This window comes from Budorcas taxicolor, chromosome 6 (assembly GCF_023091745.1).
Source record: "Budorcas taxicolor isolate Tak-1 chromosome 6, Takin1.1, whole genome shotgun sequence".
In the NCBI taxonomy this organism is placed as follows: domain Eukaryota; kingdom Metazoa; phylum Chordata; class Mammalia; order Artiodactyla; family Bovidae; genus Budorcas; species Budorcas taxicolor.
Window position 1 is genome coordinate 6,535,584 of NC_068915.1, and position 20,297 is coordinate 6,555,880.

Genomic DNA, 20,297 nt, shown 5'->3' on the forward strand with positions numbered 1-20,297 from the left:
TGAAAAAACTATAAAGAAGAAAGTGTTATGAAAGTGTTGCTCAGTGGTGTCTGACTCTTTGCAACCCCATGGGCTATAGCCCGCCAGGCTCCTCTATCCATAGGATTTCCTAAGCAAGAATACTGGAGTGGGTTGCCATTTCCTTCTCCAGGGGATCTTCCTGACCCAGGGATTGAACCCAGTCTCCTGAACTGCAGGCAGATTCTTTACTGTCTGAGCCTCCAGGGAAGCCCTATAGAAGAAAACAAAAGATAAAATCTTAACAACCTTAGGGGAGGTAAAGATTTCTTAGATAGGACATCAGGCAAGTCAGAGAAGAAAAAAAATTATAAAACTGGCTTCATCAAAATGAATTAATAACTTCTGCTCTTTGAAAGACACCATGAAGAAAATGAAAAAAAGGGAAAAAAACCACATATATCTAATAAAGAACTGGTGACCAGAATAAAGAATGACTACAACTCATTAATAAGATGATCCAATTTGAAAAATGTACAACACATCTGAACACTTAACCAAAAAGACATAAAAAATGGCCAATAAGAATATGAAAAAATACTCAAAACATTATTAATCATAGAGGAAATGCAAATTAAAACCACACTGAGATAACGTGATACATTCACTATAAGGGCTAACGTTAAGATGACCACCAACATGGAGTGCTCCTGAGAATGTGGAGCAACCGGAACTCCAGTACATGGCTGGCAGGAATGTAAACTGTACAATCACTTTGGAGATCAATTTGCCAGTCCCTTGTAAAGACTAACACATACCATACAATCCAGAAATCCCACTTCTGGGTATTATCTAAGATTAATGGAAAACAGTATGTTCACACAAAGACTGTTCATAACTCAACAAGTGAATGGATAAACTGTTTTGCGGTCATAAAAAGGAACACAACAACAAAAATAAGGCACTGATACACACAACACAATACATATTTTAATATATGACTATATGTTAAAAGATATATATGTGCTTAGCAAAGGAAGCCAAACACAGAGAATACGTATTATAAGATACCACACATAGAAAACTTGTAAAATGAGCAAGACTAATCTACAGTGAGATCAGTGATTTCCTGGGGCCTAGGGTGGAAAAGTGACAGCAAGGGGACACGAGAGGATTTTCTGGAGTCATGAAAATGTTCCATACAGTGAATGTGGAGGTTACGCAGGCATGTTTACAGCTGTTACTTCCGAACTATAAACTTACAATGGGTGCATTTTTAATGTTTGTAAATTACACCTCTCTAATGTTCATTTAAAAACAAAACCAATGAGACAAAAAAGAAAGCATTCTAGAATATTAGCTTACAGAAGAAAAAGACCTTTAAAAAATTCCTGAGGAGCTTGTTCATATTATACACATTTAGCTGTTTACTCTCCTTACTTGGGATTCTGAGATACTTGAAAAACTAGACTAATTTGAAAACAAAACAAACCTAAATCTCAGAGTGACCATATACCCAGTTCTTTCTTCAAATTTTGACAATTTAAGCTATAAGGATGCAAAACAGGAGTGCCAAAATGCTGCTACAAACTGACTCAAATGGAACTTCTTAATAAACTGCCATATCAAAGTATTAAAGAATAAATAAATAAAGTCTGTCACTGTTTCCACTTTTTCCCCTTCTATTTGCCATGGAGTGATGAGATCGGATGCCATGATCTTGGTTTTTTCAATGTTGAGTTTTAAGCCAGCTTTTTCACTCTCCTCTATCACTCTCAGCAAGAGGCTCTTGAGTTCCTCTTTGCTTTCTACCATTAGAGTGGTTATCACCTGCATATCTGAGGTTGTTGGTATTTCTCTTGAGTCATCCAGCCTGGCATTTCATATGATGTACTCTGCATATATGTTAAATAAGCAAGGTGACAATTGACAGCCTTATGTAATCCTTTCCCAATTTTGAACCAGTCCATTGCTCCATATCTGGTTCTAACTGTTGTTTCTTGTCCTGCACACAGGTTTCTCAGGAGGCAGGTAAGGTGGTCTGGAATTTCCATCTCTTTAAGAATTTTCCACACTTTGTTGTGATCCATACAGTCAAAGGCTTTAGCATAGTCAGTGAAGCAGAAGTAGATTTTTTTGGGGGGAATTCCCTTGCTTTTTTCTATGATCCAACAGATGTTGGCAATTTCATCTCGGGTTCCTCTGTCTTTTCTAAATCCAGCTTGTACATCTCTCATTTAGCACAATGCTTTTGAGATTTCTCCACACTCAATAGTTGTCTGTATCAACAGCTCATTCCTTTTATTGCTGATTATTATGTTCCAGTGTATGGTTATACCACAACTTCTTTATCTATTTACCTGATGAGTTATCTTTATCTATTTACCTGATGAGTTATCTTTACCTATTTGTTTCTAGTTTTGCTTACTCTAAATAAAACTACTAAGAACACTGAATTATAAATAATATATGGATACATGCTTTTACAGGAGTGGAATTGCTAGGTTGTATGCTAAGTATTGGAGAAGGCAATGGCAACCCACTCCAGTATTCTTGCCTGGAGAATCCCATGGATGGAGTAGCCTCGTAGGCTACAGTCCATGGGGTCGCTAAGAGTCAGACACGACTGAGCGACTTCACTTTCACTTTTCACTTTCATGTATTAGAGAAGAAAATGGCAACCCATTCCAGTATTCTTGCCTGGAGAATCCCAGGGACAGAGGAGCCTGTTGGGCTGCTGTCTATGGGGTCGCACAGAGTCAGACACGACTGACGTGACTTAGCAGCAGCAGCAGCATGCTAAGTATACATTTGCATTTATAACTGTTTTCTAAAGTGATTATCCAATTCTGCATTACCATCAGCCTCGTGAGAGATCCAGCTGTTCCACATCCTGATCAGCTCTTGGTGTGAACAATCTTTTTAATTTTAGGCATTCTAACAGGTGAGTAATGCAATCTCACTGTGAATTGAATTTGTACTTCTTTTATGCCTAGTGATGTACTGAATATCATTTCAAGGGCCATTCATATAAAATATCTTTTTGAACTGTCCAAATCTTTTGCTCACTCTTTAACTGATTTGTCTTTTTATTACTGAGTTGTAAGAGTTCTTTATATATTCTGGATATAGGCTTTACCAGACATATACTTAAATGTTTTTTCCCAGTCTATGCTTGTCTTTTCATTCTAACAGCATCTTATTGAAGAGCAGAAGTTTTGACGAAGTCCAATTTACCAGTTATTTTTATGGTCCATGTTTACTGACTGTTATCTAATAAATCTCTCTATAGCTAAACAGCAGTTTTAAAAGTCTTATCCGGTATTTCTAGTTCTGTCATGTTTAGCCTTTTCTTTCTAAAGTAATTTAATATCAGACCTGACCTGGAACTGCCTCCAAGATCATCTGGATATTAATCTGAACCTTTACTTTTGAGATGCTGATGCTCAAGGTTCTGAGAGAAAGGAAGGTAAGCTCCATTTCCCTACCCTGCCTGCTCACCCCATATCATGTGACTTGAAGGAATGAAATGGCAGAGCAGATCTGCTGTTATTCCTTCAAGGGATGGGTCATAGCTTCCTACTTCTTTGAATATTTGCAATTCTTTTACTGAATACTATTTTGAAAAGGCATACTGAAATTTTACTGAATTTTACATTTTTTAGTATTGAGGGTTTTTTTTCTTTCCTTTTAAATTGTTAGCATGTAGTTACGTGTTATGTTAAATTGCATGGGATCACCTTCATTCTCTGACAGCTTCATTTTAAGCTTTTTATGTCCGGTCCAGAGCAATCTGCAGTCTAGGAATAATTTAGCCCCACTATTAAGGTGATACTTTTCTGAGGTGTCTACTTGATGTTCTATGGATCCACTCTTGCTACTCAGATGCCAACTATCCTAGCCCTGTACAAGTTCTGGGAATTGTCTGGCCTTGTTTTCCAGTGGTCATTTCTCCCACCTTGAGTACATTTGCCCTACACACAGTTGATCACTATTCAGCCAAAGACTGAAAGGGGAGCCCTCTGCTGATCCCCAGAACTTTCCCTCTGTACAGCTTTCTTTCTGGTACTCTGTCCAGGAAATTTTAGCCGTCTTGGCCCCTGTGAACTCCAATTTCCTCAGCTCAATGAGACTACGAGGCTCTGTTTGGGTTTGCCGTCTCTGCACTGCAATCCAAAAACGACCTCTAGCCAGCAGGCAGGGTTCACCATGTTGGTTCCTTTTTTCTGTTCGACTGCCTGACGTCCAACAAGTAAAGTATTCGCTTCGTCTATTTGGTTTTCTAATTTTTAATACTGAAGGTCTTTAATGATGCTCTTATAATTAAGTCCACTTATTACTAATTTATATAAGTATTTGTATATAATTATTTCATATAATTTTATCATTATTATATCATTTACCCCTCAAAAGTAAAAACCACAGTAATTATTCCAGTTAGTCAAGTGTCACTTACCTCTTTCACATTTGCATCATCAAAAAATACCCATTTTGAACTCTTGGTATGAAAAGCAAAGGCACAGTAATGTCGGCTGGTGTAGCAAATCATGCCAACAAGGTGAAGCTCACTATTTCTGGCATTTTCATCAGTAACTCTATAAAAAAGCTGTTTAAAAATAATGTATATTTAATAGTTCTTTTCAAAGATGAGCAACAATCATTTGATGAGTCATGCATTTGATTCTCTACGACAATCATTTCTCATGCATACTGTCCCAAACTGATATTAGTACTAAAGACACCACACTGCATTGTTAACAGAATTATTATTTTCGATTAGTCTATAAGAGACATGATGTCTAACAAAATGTAATTACTACAACTTAGTTCAGTAGCACAGCATCTTGAATACAGGACACTTTACATACATAAAACAAAATGAGATAAATCACATATTTCCTGATAGTTCATGGTTGAATAGCATTATTTTAACATACATTAACCATACTACCTAAAAGATAACTATCTAAAAGTTTAACTGTAATATAAATCAATTTAAAATAAGATAGTAATATGCACACTTATGGCAGAAAGTGAAGAGGAACTAAAGAGTCTCTTGATGAAAGTGAAAGAGAGTGAAAAAGTTGGCTTAAAGCTCAACATTCAGAAAACTAAGATCAGGGCATCCGGTCCCATCACTTCATGGGAAATAGATGGGGAAACAGTGGAAACAGTGGCTGACTTTATTTTTCTGGGCTCCAAAATCACTGCAGATGGTGATTGCAGCCATGAAATTAAAAGACACTAACTCCTTGGAAGGAAAGTTATGACCAACCTAGATAGCATATTCAGAAGCAGAGACATTACTTTGTTAACAAAGGTCCATCTAGTCAAGGCTATGGTTTTTCTAGTGGCCATGTATGGATGTGAGAGTGGGGCTATAAAGAAAGCGGAGTGCCGAAGAATTGATGCTTTTGAACTGTGGTGTTGGAGAAGACTCTTGAGAATCCCTTGGACTACAAGGAGATCCAGTCCATCCTAAAGGAAATTAGTCCTGGGTGTTCATTGGTAGGACTGATGCTGAAGCTTAAACTCCAATACTTTGGCCACCTGATGCGAAGAGCTGACTCACTGGAAAAGACTCTGATGCTGGGAAAGATCGAGGGCAGGAAGAGAAGGGGATGACAGAGGATGAGATGGTTGGATGGCATCACCGACTCAATGGACATGGGTTTGGGTGGACTCCAGGAGATGGTGATGGACAAGGAGGCCTGGCGTGCTGCAGTTCATGGGGTCACAAAGAGTCGGACACGACTGAGTGACTGAATTGAACTGATGCACATTAAAAAATAAGAGCTACAGATAAACTTTAAACCTTAAAATTTTCTAGCTTGATATTTATAATTTATAACCATTATCATATACACCCAAACAAGCATATACACAGATGCATACAGTATCATATTATCATTATTCTAGAGTGATGAAAAGGATAGAGTACGTGATGGATTAGTTTATAGTAGAAAGCAAGAAAGGCATTCCAGTTAGCCCGGTTTGATCAACTTTATCAGAGTTACATCTGCAAATTATTTCCTTTAGAACGAAAATTTAGCTCTGAAAAACATACAGTGTAATGTTTCAAAGGAATTTAGAAACAAAAAGGAAGAGAATGAAAATAATTATTATACCCCAGGAAGATAAAGCTGGGTTGCCAGATTCCGAACAATATCTTCAGTCAAGTCAGAATGCTCAGAGTCCCAGACTAAACCGATTGTAACAATCTCTGGACAGTTCATTAAAACACGCCGAATTTTTATTTTTTGGCCACAGTTACTCTAAAGAAAAACAAAAAAGACAACTTTTGAAATTATCAAAACAAATATACCAAACGTAATGCCTTACAGAGCTTGTATTATGCAAAAGCATGTATCAGAAATTTATTCAGCACATTAAAAGATTTCTAACAAACTATCTGTCTTAATTGCTGATCAAACAAATTTATTTTAAATCAAAGAACTTTTCTTTGGTATTTTTGTAAATCTGTTAAAATAAGAATTCAACCTTAAGAAAAGCAGAAATAAAGACCTTAAGGTTGAATTCTTATTCAACTAACAATTCAATTCACTAACAATATCACATGAGAAAAGAATAATACCATTTGTAATGTTCATTTAAAGAAAAACAAAAACTAAATTTTCAATTTAGTCAAATGACAGGCTTCAGAGCTTAAAATTAATCAATGTATGCCACCTTAAATCCTTCACAAAGTAACATGTTTTTAAAGAAATAATGTTGAAATAAAGAGCTCAATGGTATAAAGAATTACCTAAAGAACACTTAAAAAGTTAATTCTTAGAATTAATTCCAGATTTAATTATTATTTGCATGGCAATTTCTATTTTCAAATTTACAAACACGTAAGCACACTAACATTCTCTGAATTATACTTACAGGACATTTCCTGTAGTCATCAGTTGTATTTGCTGCTTGCAGCAATTCTGCAAACATATCAGGCTTAAATCGCTCATGCCTTTCCATCATTCTTTCAACTTCATTGCTACGAAAGAAACAAATGGTCCCAAATCTGGCCTATAAACTTAAAAAAGGTCTAATCAATGTGCATTAAAAATATTATGCTATTAATATAGGTATGATCACTTTTTCTACCTTAAAACACAATTTTGTTTCAAAAGTTAACCATAAAGTAAATTTCCATGACATGAAACATAATGAAATTTGGCAGAATATGATGAAAGAAATTAGGTCAAAACAGGATAAAATAATGTGAAATCACACAGCATTGTTTGGAACTATATGAATGATAGAAGATGCTCCATCTCAAGGTAATTATAAGTTAACTGTTTCTTTTACATTATTACTTAATAAATACAGACTGGAGTTTAAACTTTTGCCTAACAAGAACAACAAACTTTAGGAGAGTCTCCCTCTCTAGCTTAGTTTCCAGACACAAAATTATTTTCAGCTAAGAGAAGGCCCTTTGATGATTCATGAAGCAATCACAACCAAAGCTACTTAAGCTAGGTTTGTGATTTTTGTTCCTATTATGAATGCTAACCATTTCCTAAAGAATCTAGGGAGGGTTATCTGTGTCAGTTTCTATCCAACCTCTTCCTAGAGTCTAATTTTCACATATCAAGGTATTAAGTATCATTAGACAACTACTTATTTAACTTATATGCAGAGTACATCATGAGAAATGCTGGGCTGGAAGAAACACAAGCTGGAATCAAGATTGCAGGGAGAAATATCAATAACCTCAGATATGCAAATGACACCACCCTTATGGCAGAAGGCGAAGAAGAACTAAAGAGCTTCTTGATGAAAGTGAAAGAGGAGAGTGAAAAAGTTGACTTAAAATTCAACATGCAGAAAACTAAGATCATGGCATCTGGTCCCATCACTTCATGGGAAATAGATGGAGAAACAATAGAAACAGTGAGAGACTTTTATTTTCCTGGGCTCCAAAATCACTGCAGATGGTGACTTCAGCCATGAAATTAAAAGATGCTTGCTCCTCGGAAGAAAAGCTATGACCAACCTGGGCAGCATATTAAAAAGCAGAAACATTACTTTCTTTGCCAACAAAGGTCCGTCTAGTCAAGGCTACGGTTTTTCTAGTGGTTATGTACAGATGTAAGAGTTGGACTATAAAGAAAGCTGAGCACCGAAGAATTGATGCTTTGAACCGTGGTGCTGGAGAGGACTCTTGAGAGTCCCTTTGGACTGCAAGGAGATCCAACCACTCCATCCTAAAGGAAATCAGTCCTGAATATTCACTGGAAGGACTGATGCTCCTTCCAAGAAATTCCAATACTTTGGCCACCTAATGCGAAGAACTGACTCATTTGAAAAGACCCTGATGCTGGGAAAGATTGAAGGCAGGAGGAGAAGGGGACGACAGAGGGTAAGATGGCTAGATGGCATCATGGCATCACCAACTCAATGGACATGAGTTTCAGTAAACTCCAGCAGTTAGCAATGGACAGGAAGGCCTGGCGTGTTGCAATCCATGAGGTCGCAAAGAGTAGGACTGAGCAACTGAACTGAACTGAACTGAGACAACTACTTAGCATTTCCAAAAAGATATATAATGTAAGCTCAATACTCCTACTACTTCCTGTTCTAGGTGCTCTTGTTTTATTTTATAGTAATTTAACCTTCTTAGAGCTGGATTTATTTTACAGTTCAATAGTTACAATAATAGGCAATACTCAATAACAACTAAATGTACCAGTTCCCCTAAAGCACTTCACAAGCAGACTAGAAATCACTAAATCTGGCAGGCTCATTCAAGTTGCATGTAACGTTTTTTTTTTTTACAAAATTGACAGCATCAGAGTGGTGCTTTAACCAGACACATTTTGAATTTGAAATGAACCTAGACCTGGCTTTCAATATTAATTCATCCATTTACCAGATTAATCTTATTAAGGCTATTTCTTGAACAACAAAAGTTTATAAGATTAAAAGCAACAATTTATGTAAAGTCTGGAACATAGTAGCACTGAACAACTGCATTCAATATTTATTACCAATAAAGAAAAATAATTAGAATTCAAAGTCTGGGCTCTTGCAATTGAACAATTGTATTCGATACTTATAACCAATAAAAAGAAAGATAATTAGAATTCAAAATTTGGGCTTTTGCAATTCATGTTGTGGACCCGGAAAAAATGGATGGAGCGCTAATTCTTTTTACCTAAGATACTGTCTCAGAGCACTGTCATTTTACGCTTTCAAAGTAGACTTCAAGTTTTACAGTTTTTAATTTGCGGTCTATCCTTATTCAAACACCATTCTACTTTTCATATCAGATGAATGAAACTGACTACAACTGACTAAACTTTAAAGACTGTTCCTTAAAACCAATGTTTCCCAATTCTGCATATATGCAAATTACCAACCTACTACATTGGAGGATCTTTAAGAAATGAGGTGCTATATCCAAAAAATCAAGAAGTTTAATAACATGATGAAATTAATGAGCACCTAACACTCATTTTGTGCAATGATAAGAACATTGGTAGCATTTAGCAGCTAACTTTGGAGAAGGAAATGGCAACCCACTGCAGTGTTCTTGCCTGGAGAATCCCAGGGACAGCGGAGCCTGGTGGGCTGCCGTCTATGGGGTCGCACAGAGTCGGACACGACTGAAGCGCCTTAGCAGCAGCAGCAGCAGCTAACTGTTATACTGATGTATTCTGATTGATAGTGACTGTTTCATGTTTTGTCTTTTGTATTAAAGTATCTGCAAACATTTATGATCTTATTCAATGCTTTCATATATCAAATATTTATACTCTCAAATACTGGTTGCAGTGTTGAAGCAGTTCTTATTACGTAAAGCCTAGGTATCACCTTTGGGTCCCTAAGCTATTTCAAGACCAGGAAGAGAGCGAGGGGACAGACAAGCCTACAAACGTTTATCTCAGGTGAATGGTGAAGCTTTAGATCCAATAAGGCTAACAGAGGATCGCTTTCATTTTTGTCTTTCTTGCCTGCTTACCCTAGCTTCCATCACCACGCAGGAACACGGTCACTGCAAAGGCAACACCTTAGCAGAAATGAAGAAATCATGTACAGTTCCGTTTACCATTCAACTTAGCTCTCTTCCATAGTTCCAAAACCTTGCTATAAATATAAATAAATAAGCATTTTGACTAATATTTTGTACATTTGTCATTACTGAGTGACATCTATATTTGGCAAATCAGAAACAACCAAAACTGAGATAGACATCACTTAGCACCCGTGATGGTAGCACATTTGTGCATCTCACAGAGTAGATATTCATATATGCTACGGTTTCATAAAGTAGAGGCTCAGTGTGATCACACACATTACTACTAACATCTTTGGTAAATATGCTTTAATAAGCTCTTACCACAGGGCTGTTGTAGAAATGTACCGTACAAATTCTGTAAAGGGTAGAGGATCTGATGATGCTCCACAGCTACGACACACACACTGCAGAGAAAAACACGTGTCTAATTTATCAATGATAAAACATAAACATATCCTCTACTAAAACAGTTAAGCCATCTCACCTGCTCATACAGAGTCATAGCAAACTTTTGGTGAGTGATACAAGATTTAGAGGTACACATGTCTGCGTCTCTGCTTGGCACTATGTGAAAATGAATCCTCTCCAGTATATTTTCCTAATTGAAAAATTAAAAGACAAATGAGTTGCAAATCTTGCATAGGACACTTCAAAATACAACTCTTTTAAGCTTTACAAATTTAAAAATCTAAAGATTTTCCAAAATGTTAAATTGAGTGCCATATATGTTGTTAGCTTTTCAACTTTCCTCTTTATCCAAGCCTTCCAATACTGCTCAATTATTCTCCTTCTGTAGTGTCAGCTTAAAAAAAAAATTCATAAAAGAAACATTATAATGTAACGTAAGTTTAATAAAGATTTTTAAAAAATCAATTCATGGTGGCTGACATCTAGAATTTAATATCAGAAAACCAGACTTCCTATGTTCTCAATGTTTTCCCGTTGAGAAAAAGCAATTAATTAAAAAGAAACACTCTGCTTGGATCATTTGGATAGTCTATACAACTGAAATTAAAACATCAATGATAAAAGCTTACAATACCTGAACTAACACTCTAATGCAAGGAACCTACTCTTCAACAAACTTCTAATAAAAGGTTGGATTTGTAAAACAGATCATTAATTTCTTTAACAAATTATTCTTTTCACCAAAGCTTAACCAATGGATTCTTTTAATTAGTTACTGTCCCTTCTTTTGCCTCAGGACATTTATAACAATTCATTTAATTAAGTCTTCATTTCTAGATATCCTGTGAATTATCATATCATGGATTAGTATATTTCATTTAAGTGAAAGTAAAACTATAAAGTTCAGTATTGTGCAAAATATATCTATCTATATTTTAAACAATGGACAATTATAACCATGAGAAGTATGAAAAGCATATTTCATGACTGTGTATGCTGTTTTTGTCCCACTTTAGTCAACATGGCTTTCCGCCTGTCTGAGAAAACATTCAAGATGTTCATTTAAAAACATAAATGCCAAATGAATTCCAGAGAATAATAAATTATTTGGAAATTTGGAGAATGTACTGGGGTGCTTTGATGATACATTATTTAGCAGGCCTGACAGGCTGGACTGTAACAAATAACAGATTAGGAAAGTTTTGAATATTTCAAGAACTTGAGCAAAGTCTATAAAACAGGAATTTAAAAGACATGTTTGAGGAACAGAATGAAACTATCTCACTAAGGGAAAATTCAGAAAGAAAACAAAGAGATAAGCTGGAGTATAAATGTAAAAAGCCTTTAATGTCAGAAGAGAGTCAGATTTGAATCACAGAAATATTTGTTGTGTAAGCATTTATCTGAAAAAATTATATTAATATGATGGCTGTTAAAAACAAACTTGAAGGATAGAGGTAAAAAGGACACTAGCAGTCAGGGATCCCCGGTGACTCAATGGTAAAGAATCTGTCTGCCAGTGAGGGAGATGCAGGAGACGTGGATTCGATCCCTGGATCGGGAAGATTCCCTGGAGCAAATGGCAACCCACTCCAGTATTCTTGCCTGGAGAATCTCCTGGTGAAAGGAGCCTGGCGAGCTACAGTCCACAGTATCGCAGAGTCAGACATGACTGACCGATTGAGCACACGCACATCTTAAATACAGGTGATATCTATGTTACTGAAACAATTAATTATCAACATGCATATTTCAGAAAGTACACAATGTATGTCCTTCGGCAAAGGAACGCTCTATTTATCAGTATGGTGGTAACAGAGTCTCAAAACATCAACCTCAGTCAGTGATTCTCAACCTGGAGTAAGCTGGGTAAGACAACTGCTGCCCCTGACAGCTGCACGTCAAGATCCTCTTTTCCAGAGAGAATCACTGCATGAAATGAGAAATGCTACTGGGAGAGCCTGTTGTGTGTGTAATCCCTGCGGGAACAGAACAATGACCTAAGTGATATGATTTATACGCAATAAGCCTTTTTGCATAAATAAATAAATATTAAAGTATTTTAGTATCCTAGCTCTCAAAAATTAGAGCAGCGCAAGGAAGCAAAAGCAAACATACACAAAACACACGTGGAGCTTTGAGAACTTCGAAAGGTAGGGAAGACAAGGATCTCCTAGGCAGTTCTATAAATATATGATTCATTTGTCTCAGAAGGCACATCACTTAAGGGATGCAAACCACTACCCTGACCTAGGGGTCATCAGACACACTCACAAAGCACTCTGCGGCGTCGTCCATCAGGCCCAGCTGAAACCGCTGCTCATCTCTGAAGCTCTCTGCAAGGGCGTGCCTTATGTTATCCGAGGGGAGGGCTTTCTCTCGACTGTGTTGAAACTGTGCAAATATTGTCTGGGAATCAGCAAATATATGAACCAGTAAGTTTAACACCAACAACTAAAAAACACTTGAGTAATTTCATTACAATAAATTTGAAATTCTAAACTCTATACTCAGAAGCTAATACAGTCTTTTGTTCTAAAACTCCATGCAAAAAATTATGTAGAAATGGTTGCCCCAGCCTCTTAATCAAGGGTTAGTGCATAACAATTCAACTTATAAAGTTCTCAAGTCCCGTTCTCAGAGATTTTGATTGAGATGTGGCCCATTTTAAATTGTTCCCTAGCTGAATGTAGTCTATGCTGTTTAGAAAGAGTTTTGAGATATTCTGCTTTAAATGTTAAAGTATACTGTAGGAATTAAAATTATGTTACACAAAAATAAACATATAATCAAAACAGCAGGAACTTCACTAGCAGTGGGAATATTATTCAAGAATATATGACATAGGTGTTAATCTGGTCTTCTATTTATTGCATTCAAGCATGGAAAACTTTTAATAAGTTCTAGTTTTACAACAATCATCTTAGGTGAGGGGAGTGAGGAGAAAAATAAGGTTTGCAGTGGTAAACCAACAAATAAGGATGGGTCATATTATGTTCTGCATTAACTAGTTCAAGGGGTATATCATCTCCAAAGAAAAATTGCTTTTAAGATCAACATATAGTAGGCTAGAAAACAAGAATCTGTTGCACCGAAATAAGAAAATTTAATTTACAAGTAAGAAACTACTAAAATAAGAAAGAGGCTAAATGGTATCAGATAACCAGAACTAAACTTTTTAGCAACAATTACAGATGCTAAAAAGTGAAACATATTTTCACAAGTCATTTCTTATTCAGGTAGTCAACTTTTCCAGGTAATGTTTAAGGTATTAAAAAAAAATTTTTAGCTACAATTACAGATGCTCAAAAATGAAACATAATCTCACAAGTCATTTCTTACTGGTAGTCAACTTTTCCAGGTAATGTTTAAGGTATTAATCCTACACAAGACTGATGTTCATTCAATATCTGTTTTTTGATTTCCTGGTATATGTGGCATTGTTCTACACCAGAAAACAAAGACCCTGCCTTGTGGATGCATATTCTAGTTGTAGTAATGAGGAGAGCGCGGGTACGTAATGATATGTCAAGAGGTAGTCAGTACAACAGAGGAAAAACAAAGAAATATAAAACAAGAGAGAAACACAGGGTGGTACAACAGGGACAGGGACGCTGGGGGGAGAAGGGAGGGAGGGAGGCGGCCTACTACCTAGGGTCGTCAGGGAACGTCTCACTGACGGAAAAGACATGTGATGGAGAGGCATAAAGAGAGTGACGGTGTCAGCCTCGGGGACAGCTGCAAGAAAATCATTCTAGACAAAAGGAATAATAGTGAAAACACCCAGAGATCAAAGGTAGCTCTGAGAAACTTCAAGGAGGACGGCACTGTGTGTGTGTGTGCACACGTGCACGTAGGCATGCACACAAGCACGTTTTGAGGTGGAGGAGGCAAGCAGGAGGAAGAGGTAGGTGATATGTAAGGCTACAGTTGGATAAAACATTGAAAATTTATTGTAGAAGACTGTTCTTTATGTCTGCGGCTCCACTGCTGTCAGTGGGCGCGGGCGGGTGGAGGAGAGAGTGTGACGAATGGAGAGAGCAGCATGGAAACATACGCCAACCATATGTAAAATACACAGCTAGTGGGTATCTGCTGTATGACTTGGAACTCAGATCAGGCCTCTCTGACAACCCAGAGCGGTGGGCTGGGGTGGGAAGTCGGACGGAGGTTTAAGAAGGAGGGGACATGTGTACACCTATGGCTGATTCATGTTGATGTATGGCAGAAACCAACAATACTGTAAAGCAATTATCCTTCAATTAAAAATAATTAAAAAATTTACTGCTGAGGAAATAAAATGCAAAACTGTAATTTGATTTAAACTCATTCTTTATCTACCTTATTTTGCAATACAAAAAAGGGAATATACAGCTGCCTCCTTTGGTGACTTATTCAAACAGTCTTTTTAGGAACGTAAATCAAAGTGTGAAAATGACCTTTCATTTTCCTCTATTATGTATATCTGTGTGTACTAAGAATATTCAAGAATGTAAGGGCTGAAATATTTACTTCTGAAAACAATAATCCAATCTTAAACTCTTGGGCAAAGATTTCAATGACATTAATGAGTTGCTAATATATACTGGGCTCCCCATTTCCACTTTCATCCCTATTCTATTTACTCTCATCCAAGAAGCCAGAGAGATCTAGTCCAAATATTATACTTAGTTAGCACAGGTTATATCACACCTCTACTCAAAACAATACCCACAACTTCCTAAATCACTCAAGAGAAAAAAAAATCAAGGTCCTCACAAAGGCTCAAAGGACCCTTCACAATCCAGATTCTTGTTCCAGTTATTTATTGCTCCATTAACAAAACCACCCCAAATCTTAGTTACTAAAAATAACATTTATTTTGGTCACAGATCTGCAGTTTGGGTGAGGACAGCTCAACTCTGCTGCACTTGCAGTCATCTGTAATAGTCTGAACGCTGGGATTGTTGGTCATCTGACAGTCGTCTAGAAGTTGATGCTGGTGGTTGGCGATGCCTGTTGGCCAGAATCTTTGCTGTAGCTGTAACCAGCACTGTGACTCATGTCCAAGAATGAGTATCCCGACAGAAAGAGCCAGGTGAAAGCTTTATTATTGTTTCTAATCTAACCTAATCCCTTTTCTGCCACATCCTATTTGATGGAAATGAATCATCAAGGGCAATGCATTTCAAGAAATCAAACTCCACCCTTTGATACAACAGTCCAAAAGAATCTGCAGACATGTCTGAAGTCATGGGAACTCATCTGACCTCTGAGCTCATCTCCCATCACTGCCCTCCTTGCTCATGAAGCCTCTGCCAGGGGTCAGCTGTCCTTGAGTATCCACCTCAGGGTCTTTGCACTGGCTGTGTCCCTGCCTGCCTGGAATGCTCCAGACCACTCCATCCCTTTTCCCTTTAAATGTCACTTTCTCAGTGAGGCTTTCCTTGCTACTCAACATTCACCATTCTCTTCCCTGATTTACATTTCCTCCTTTGCAATTATTATTACCTAACATACTTTATATTTTGTTTACTTATTTTCTTCTCCCCCACAAGAATATAAGCTACATAACAGGGTTTTTTATTAGTTCAATTCACTGCTGTATTCTTAGTAACTATAGCAGTACCCAGAATTCAGTAGTAACTCAAAAAACATTTGTTAAAATAAAGGATTATTTCAAAATAATGAAAAATATGTTTCTAACAATGCTACACTGTTTATTAAACTGTTCTTACAGGAAAATGGAAATATAAACCTGAATAAGTCATACTTTAAGAATTCATCTTCAAAACTCTAAGTCACTTGGCAATAACTTTAATTACAAATAAACTAACCAAATATGTCAAACAAAGCAAACTATCAAATAAAATTTTTGAGGAACAACAGTACTTTTTCAGAACTATTAAAAGTTACCTTCAATGCACAAAATATGCAGGCATCTCCCTGACAAATATGTCCAGTCAGAAGCCGCAAGCTTCTTCGGAATATATCTAATTGCCATAAAACCTAAAAAACAGTTGAGATGTGGAGAATGAAGTGTAGTAATATTTTTCTCACTGTGAATTAAAGACAGATTTAAATATATTTTTTAAACTGCAGGAGGCTAATAACATCTTTCAATCTCTTGTACATAATCAGATATATACAACCACTAAAAATAATAAGTATAAAACTGCTATGTATATGTAGTTCATATATAAAAGATAGATTCAGAAACCGTTTCTGTTGATTCACAAGTAAAAACTATCAGAGGCATAGAACAAGAGAAAAATAACTCCTCTGTTAAGGAATTTATATGAATAGGAAACACGCAGATACTGAATGGAGGACTTGGACGAGACTTGAAAGAGGAAGTGATTATAATACTTGGAATGAACTGAAATTTAGGAAGGATGTATGATTGCAGTTAAAAGTCAGGGTGTACCAAATAAGGGTCAGTATGTAGTGACAAGGCAAAGGGGCAGAGGCCTGTGTGGTCACTGTATAAAGAATGAGAAAGGGAAGGTACGTATAGTAATGGGGATACAGCAGAATATGAAGCAGCAGTTAAAAAATAAATATATTTGCTGCAATTATCTAATCATCATTTACTACTAAAAAACAAACACAGAACTTAAAAGGACTGCAGTTGTTTAAATAAATCAGTCCAATACTTAAAATCATTCTAGAAAAATCTGAAATCTATACAATGAGGATAACTCATAGACTTCTTGTGAGAATGAAATATGTTTGCAATATGTGAGGTGTCCAGAGTAGTGTCTAGTACACAATTGGCAAGCACTGAATTCAAGCTGCTATTTGTTACTGTAATATTACAACAATTAAGATCTTCAAGTTTCTCTATACCTTTCAGTTATTTCTTCAAATAATAAAAGTAATAAAATCTATTCACCATCTTGCATTTCTTCCAACTAAAAAGAAAATTTTCTCACCAACTAAAAGCAAGTAATTTTAGAAGTTTCCAATATTTTTAATTACTCAATAACTAAAAGCCAGAATTTCAGAATTTCTCTTTGATAGTTGCTTTTTTTTAAAGCATAATTAACAGGATGCATTTATGTATCACAAATAACACAGTGTTTTACAAAGCACTTGAAAATGTTTAGTAACTTTCTTGCACACCATATTCTATCATACCATAAAATGCACGACACTGAAATTCATTCGTTTGTCGAGATGACGGACCACGACAGCCCAGCAGTGGAAAGTACACAGCACTGTGGTTAATGATGCAGCCTCTGAAGGGAGATCTCTTGGATTCCAATTCTGGCTTTACTTTTAACAGTTCTCGGACTGACTTGAGCAAAATATTTTCTCAAGCTCAGCATTCTTATCACCATAAGGAGGATAACAGTAGTATCTACCTTTTAGGGTCATTGTAAGATTAGATTATATTGTACAAACACACAGTAAGAACACAATAAATATTAGCTTTTAAATATTTCAACTTTGCTTTTAACTTAGAGATCTTAAAACCATACCAGTATGTCAGATCTACTTAATTGTACCACTTCCTCATCAAATGAAAGCTTAAAATATTCAGCCAAAAGAGAGTATCTCTATAATCTGCTTAGAAGGCTAACAAACTAAGTCTTTCAAATGTAACCAGAATGTTTTATAGGATTAGCAAAATGTTTAAGTCATACTGGATCCAAACTATAGAAAAAATATTTTATGTGACTTCTCTGTATATCACTTAATATAAAAGTTTAAAAATGATTTCACAAAACCATACCAAAAATTATCTTCACTACAGTTAACCTTTATTCTAGTTCATCTGCAAATGTTGACTATATTGTACCACCTGTTTTAAAAAGTTAGAGTCTAAGCTAGTTGTTGAACTAGTTTTTAGCAATAATTTTATAATATAAGCATTTTTCTCTTGCATTATTTGCATGTTGCACTTTAACATGGTATCTAACAAAATTAACGCATTTTGAAAAGATTAATACAGATATGTATATGTATTTAGTCATATAAATATAAACCTTTTATAATATTTCTCACTTCAAAATAACATAAGAATAAAAACTAAGGGGAAATGGCATATAAACTCATTTTTCTGAGTCATGTCTAAAATATTTTAATAATGTCCACTTTTAGTAATTTCTTACAAAACATATTGCACAATTTATTCCAAGGTTTAAGAAGTATTGAGCAACTGAGAACACAAGTCTGGGTCAGATGTCTGGGCACCTGACACATTTGCGATGCACTCATTTATCAAATGAGTTATTCAAGCAGCACGTCACTTTCTGCTCTCAAGTTTCAGGTGCTGATGGTGGTTTAGTTGCTAAGTCGTGACCAAGTCTTGCGACCCCACGGACTGTGGCCCACCAGGCTCCTCTGTCGATGGGATCTGCCAGGCAAGAACACTGGAGTGGGTTGCCATTGCCTTCCCCAGGGGATCCTCCCCACTCGGGGACTGAACCCATGTGTCCTGCACTGTAGGCAGTCCCCTGCATCACAGGCGGATTCTTTACTGACTGAGCCACCAGGGAAGCCCCTGGACAGGGAAATAAATCAACAGAAAGACAAATATGAGAAGCTATTTATTTTCAATACAATCTTTTAAGGTACGTTCTAGGGTCAGTAGAATAACATTTCAACATTCTGATTCTTCTTTACCTTTCATACTGTAGAGTCAATAGTCAGAAGAATAAAGGCACCTATGAAATCTGACAACGTTGAATAAAAATTATCATATATAAGAAAGGATATTTATCTAAGGCAGAAAACTGGATTAATACATATTTGCTAATTAAAAGAACTGTTGCAACAAAGACTGAAGCAAAAGAAAGTAACTGTACATTTAACTGAAACAGTGGTGTCCAAATTACAATTCTAAAAAGGTGATTTAAGGCCACAGTGGGAGGTGAAGGGAGTTTGAGAAATGAAGATTAAAAACTCATTCATTCTCATTTTAATCCAAGCAGCTTGTTTTTTTTTTTTTTTAATGCTATTAGCAGACTAAACCACCACCATGAGGATTCATCTGAATTTCTTAACCAAAACAAGGGTGGGGCAGGATATAGTAGCTAATTTTAAAAAAAAGAAATTTTATGTATTTTACAAGCATTCTTACTTCACTAAATGAACATTTAAGCCACAGATGTTTTTATATCCTAATAATGTAGCATTCTGTTGAAAAAAATTCCATTTATTATAAAAACCAAAATGCCCAGTCAAAATATTTGCTACTATTAAAAGTGATATTAAAAAGTCATTCCAGTCAATAATTACTTTATTCTTCATTTACAAGTTAAAGAGGCATTAAAGAATTTCTTGAAAGGCACTTTTTAAAATTTGACAAGAAACGACCATCTCACCTGTACAGCACTGTTAAGAAAGCAGCTGTTTTGTCCTGGTTCATTCAACAAGCCTTTGGTAGGGGCCAGGGACAGCATACTCCCAGGCTGATAAGCTTTTCCAAGATTGCCACCAGGTTTCCGTAAGAACTTTACCCATGCCATTTTCAAGCAACTTTGCTTGCATTAAAGCTAAGATGTGTGTACTTATGTGATACTTCTGATGATAAAATGGACAGGGTCTTGAATGGTCCACTTAAATCTGCTCCAGTCTATTACAATAATGTAAGTTTCCAAGTCCATATCTTTCCTGATGCTGTAGTTTTGAGGACTTTGTCAAGTAAAAATAGGATACAAAAGCATTAAGTTTCTGAAAACTAAACAAGCAAGCTATTTTAAACAAGGCCTTAAAGATTTAAAAATCTTGGTGCTAAATTTTCTAAGAGTACAATTTAAGATGAAAAAGATTAAAAGATTTTTTAAAAACTGTTAAAAATAACCTTGATGAGGAAATCATATTCTTTAAAGCACAAGTCATTTGTCTTGATGGTTTCAAAAACAGATGATACAAAAAGATGCAGAGTTAGCATTTGGTATGATTCCTTTGGTCATTTGTT

At 36.1% G+C, this 20,297-nt stretch overlaps 1 protein-coding gene across 1 annotated transcript in view; it reads right to left on the reverse strand.

Annotated features, from left to right (window-relative positions):
- USP53 (ubiquitin specific peptidase 53) overlaps window positions 1–19,972 on the reverse strand; it is a 36,845-nt gene extending 16,873 nt beyond the window's left edge. The window contains exons 1-8 of the mRNA XM_052642031.1: window positions 19,702–19,972; window positions 16,286–16,378; window positions 12,665–12,799; window positions 10,467–10,580; window positions 10,304–10,386; window positions 6,850–6,955; window positions 6,087–6,233; window positions 4,415–4,564 (exon numbers count right to left, since the gene is read on the reverse strand). Coding sequence (XP_052497991.1) covers window positions 4,415–4,564; window positions 6,087–6,233; window positions 6,850–6,955; window positions 10,304–10,386; window positions 10,467–10,580; window positions 12,665–12,799; window positions 16,286–16,378; window positions 19,702–19,845 — 972 coding nt within the window. The 5' untranslated portion in view covers window positions 19,846–19,972. The remainder of the gene's footprint in view (window positions 1–4,414; window positions 4,565–6,086; window positions 6,234–6,849; window positions 6,956–10,303; window positions 10,387–10,466; window positions 10,581–12,664; window positions 12,800–16,285; window positions 16,379–19,701) is intronic.
- Between the last annotated feature and the right edge of the window lie 325 nt (window positions 19,973–20,297).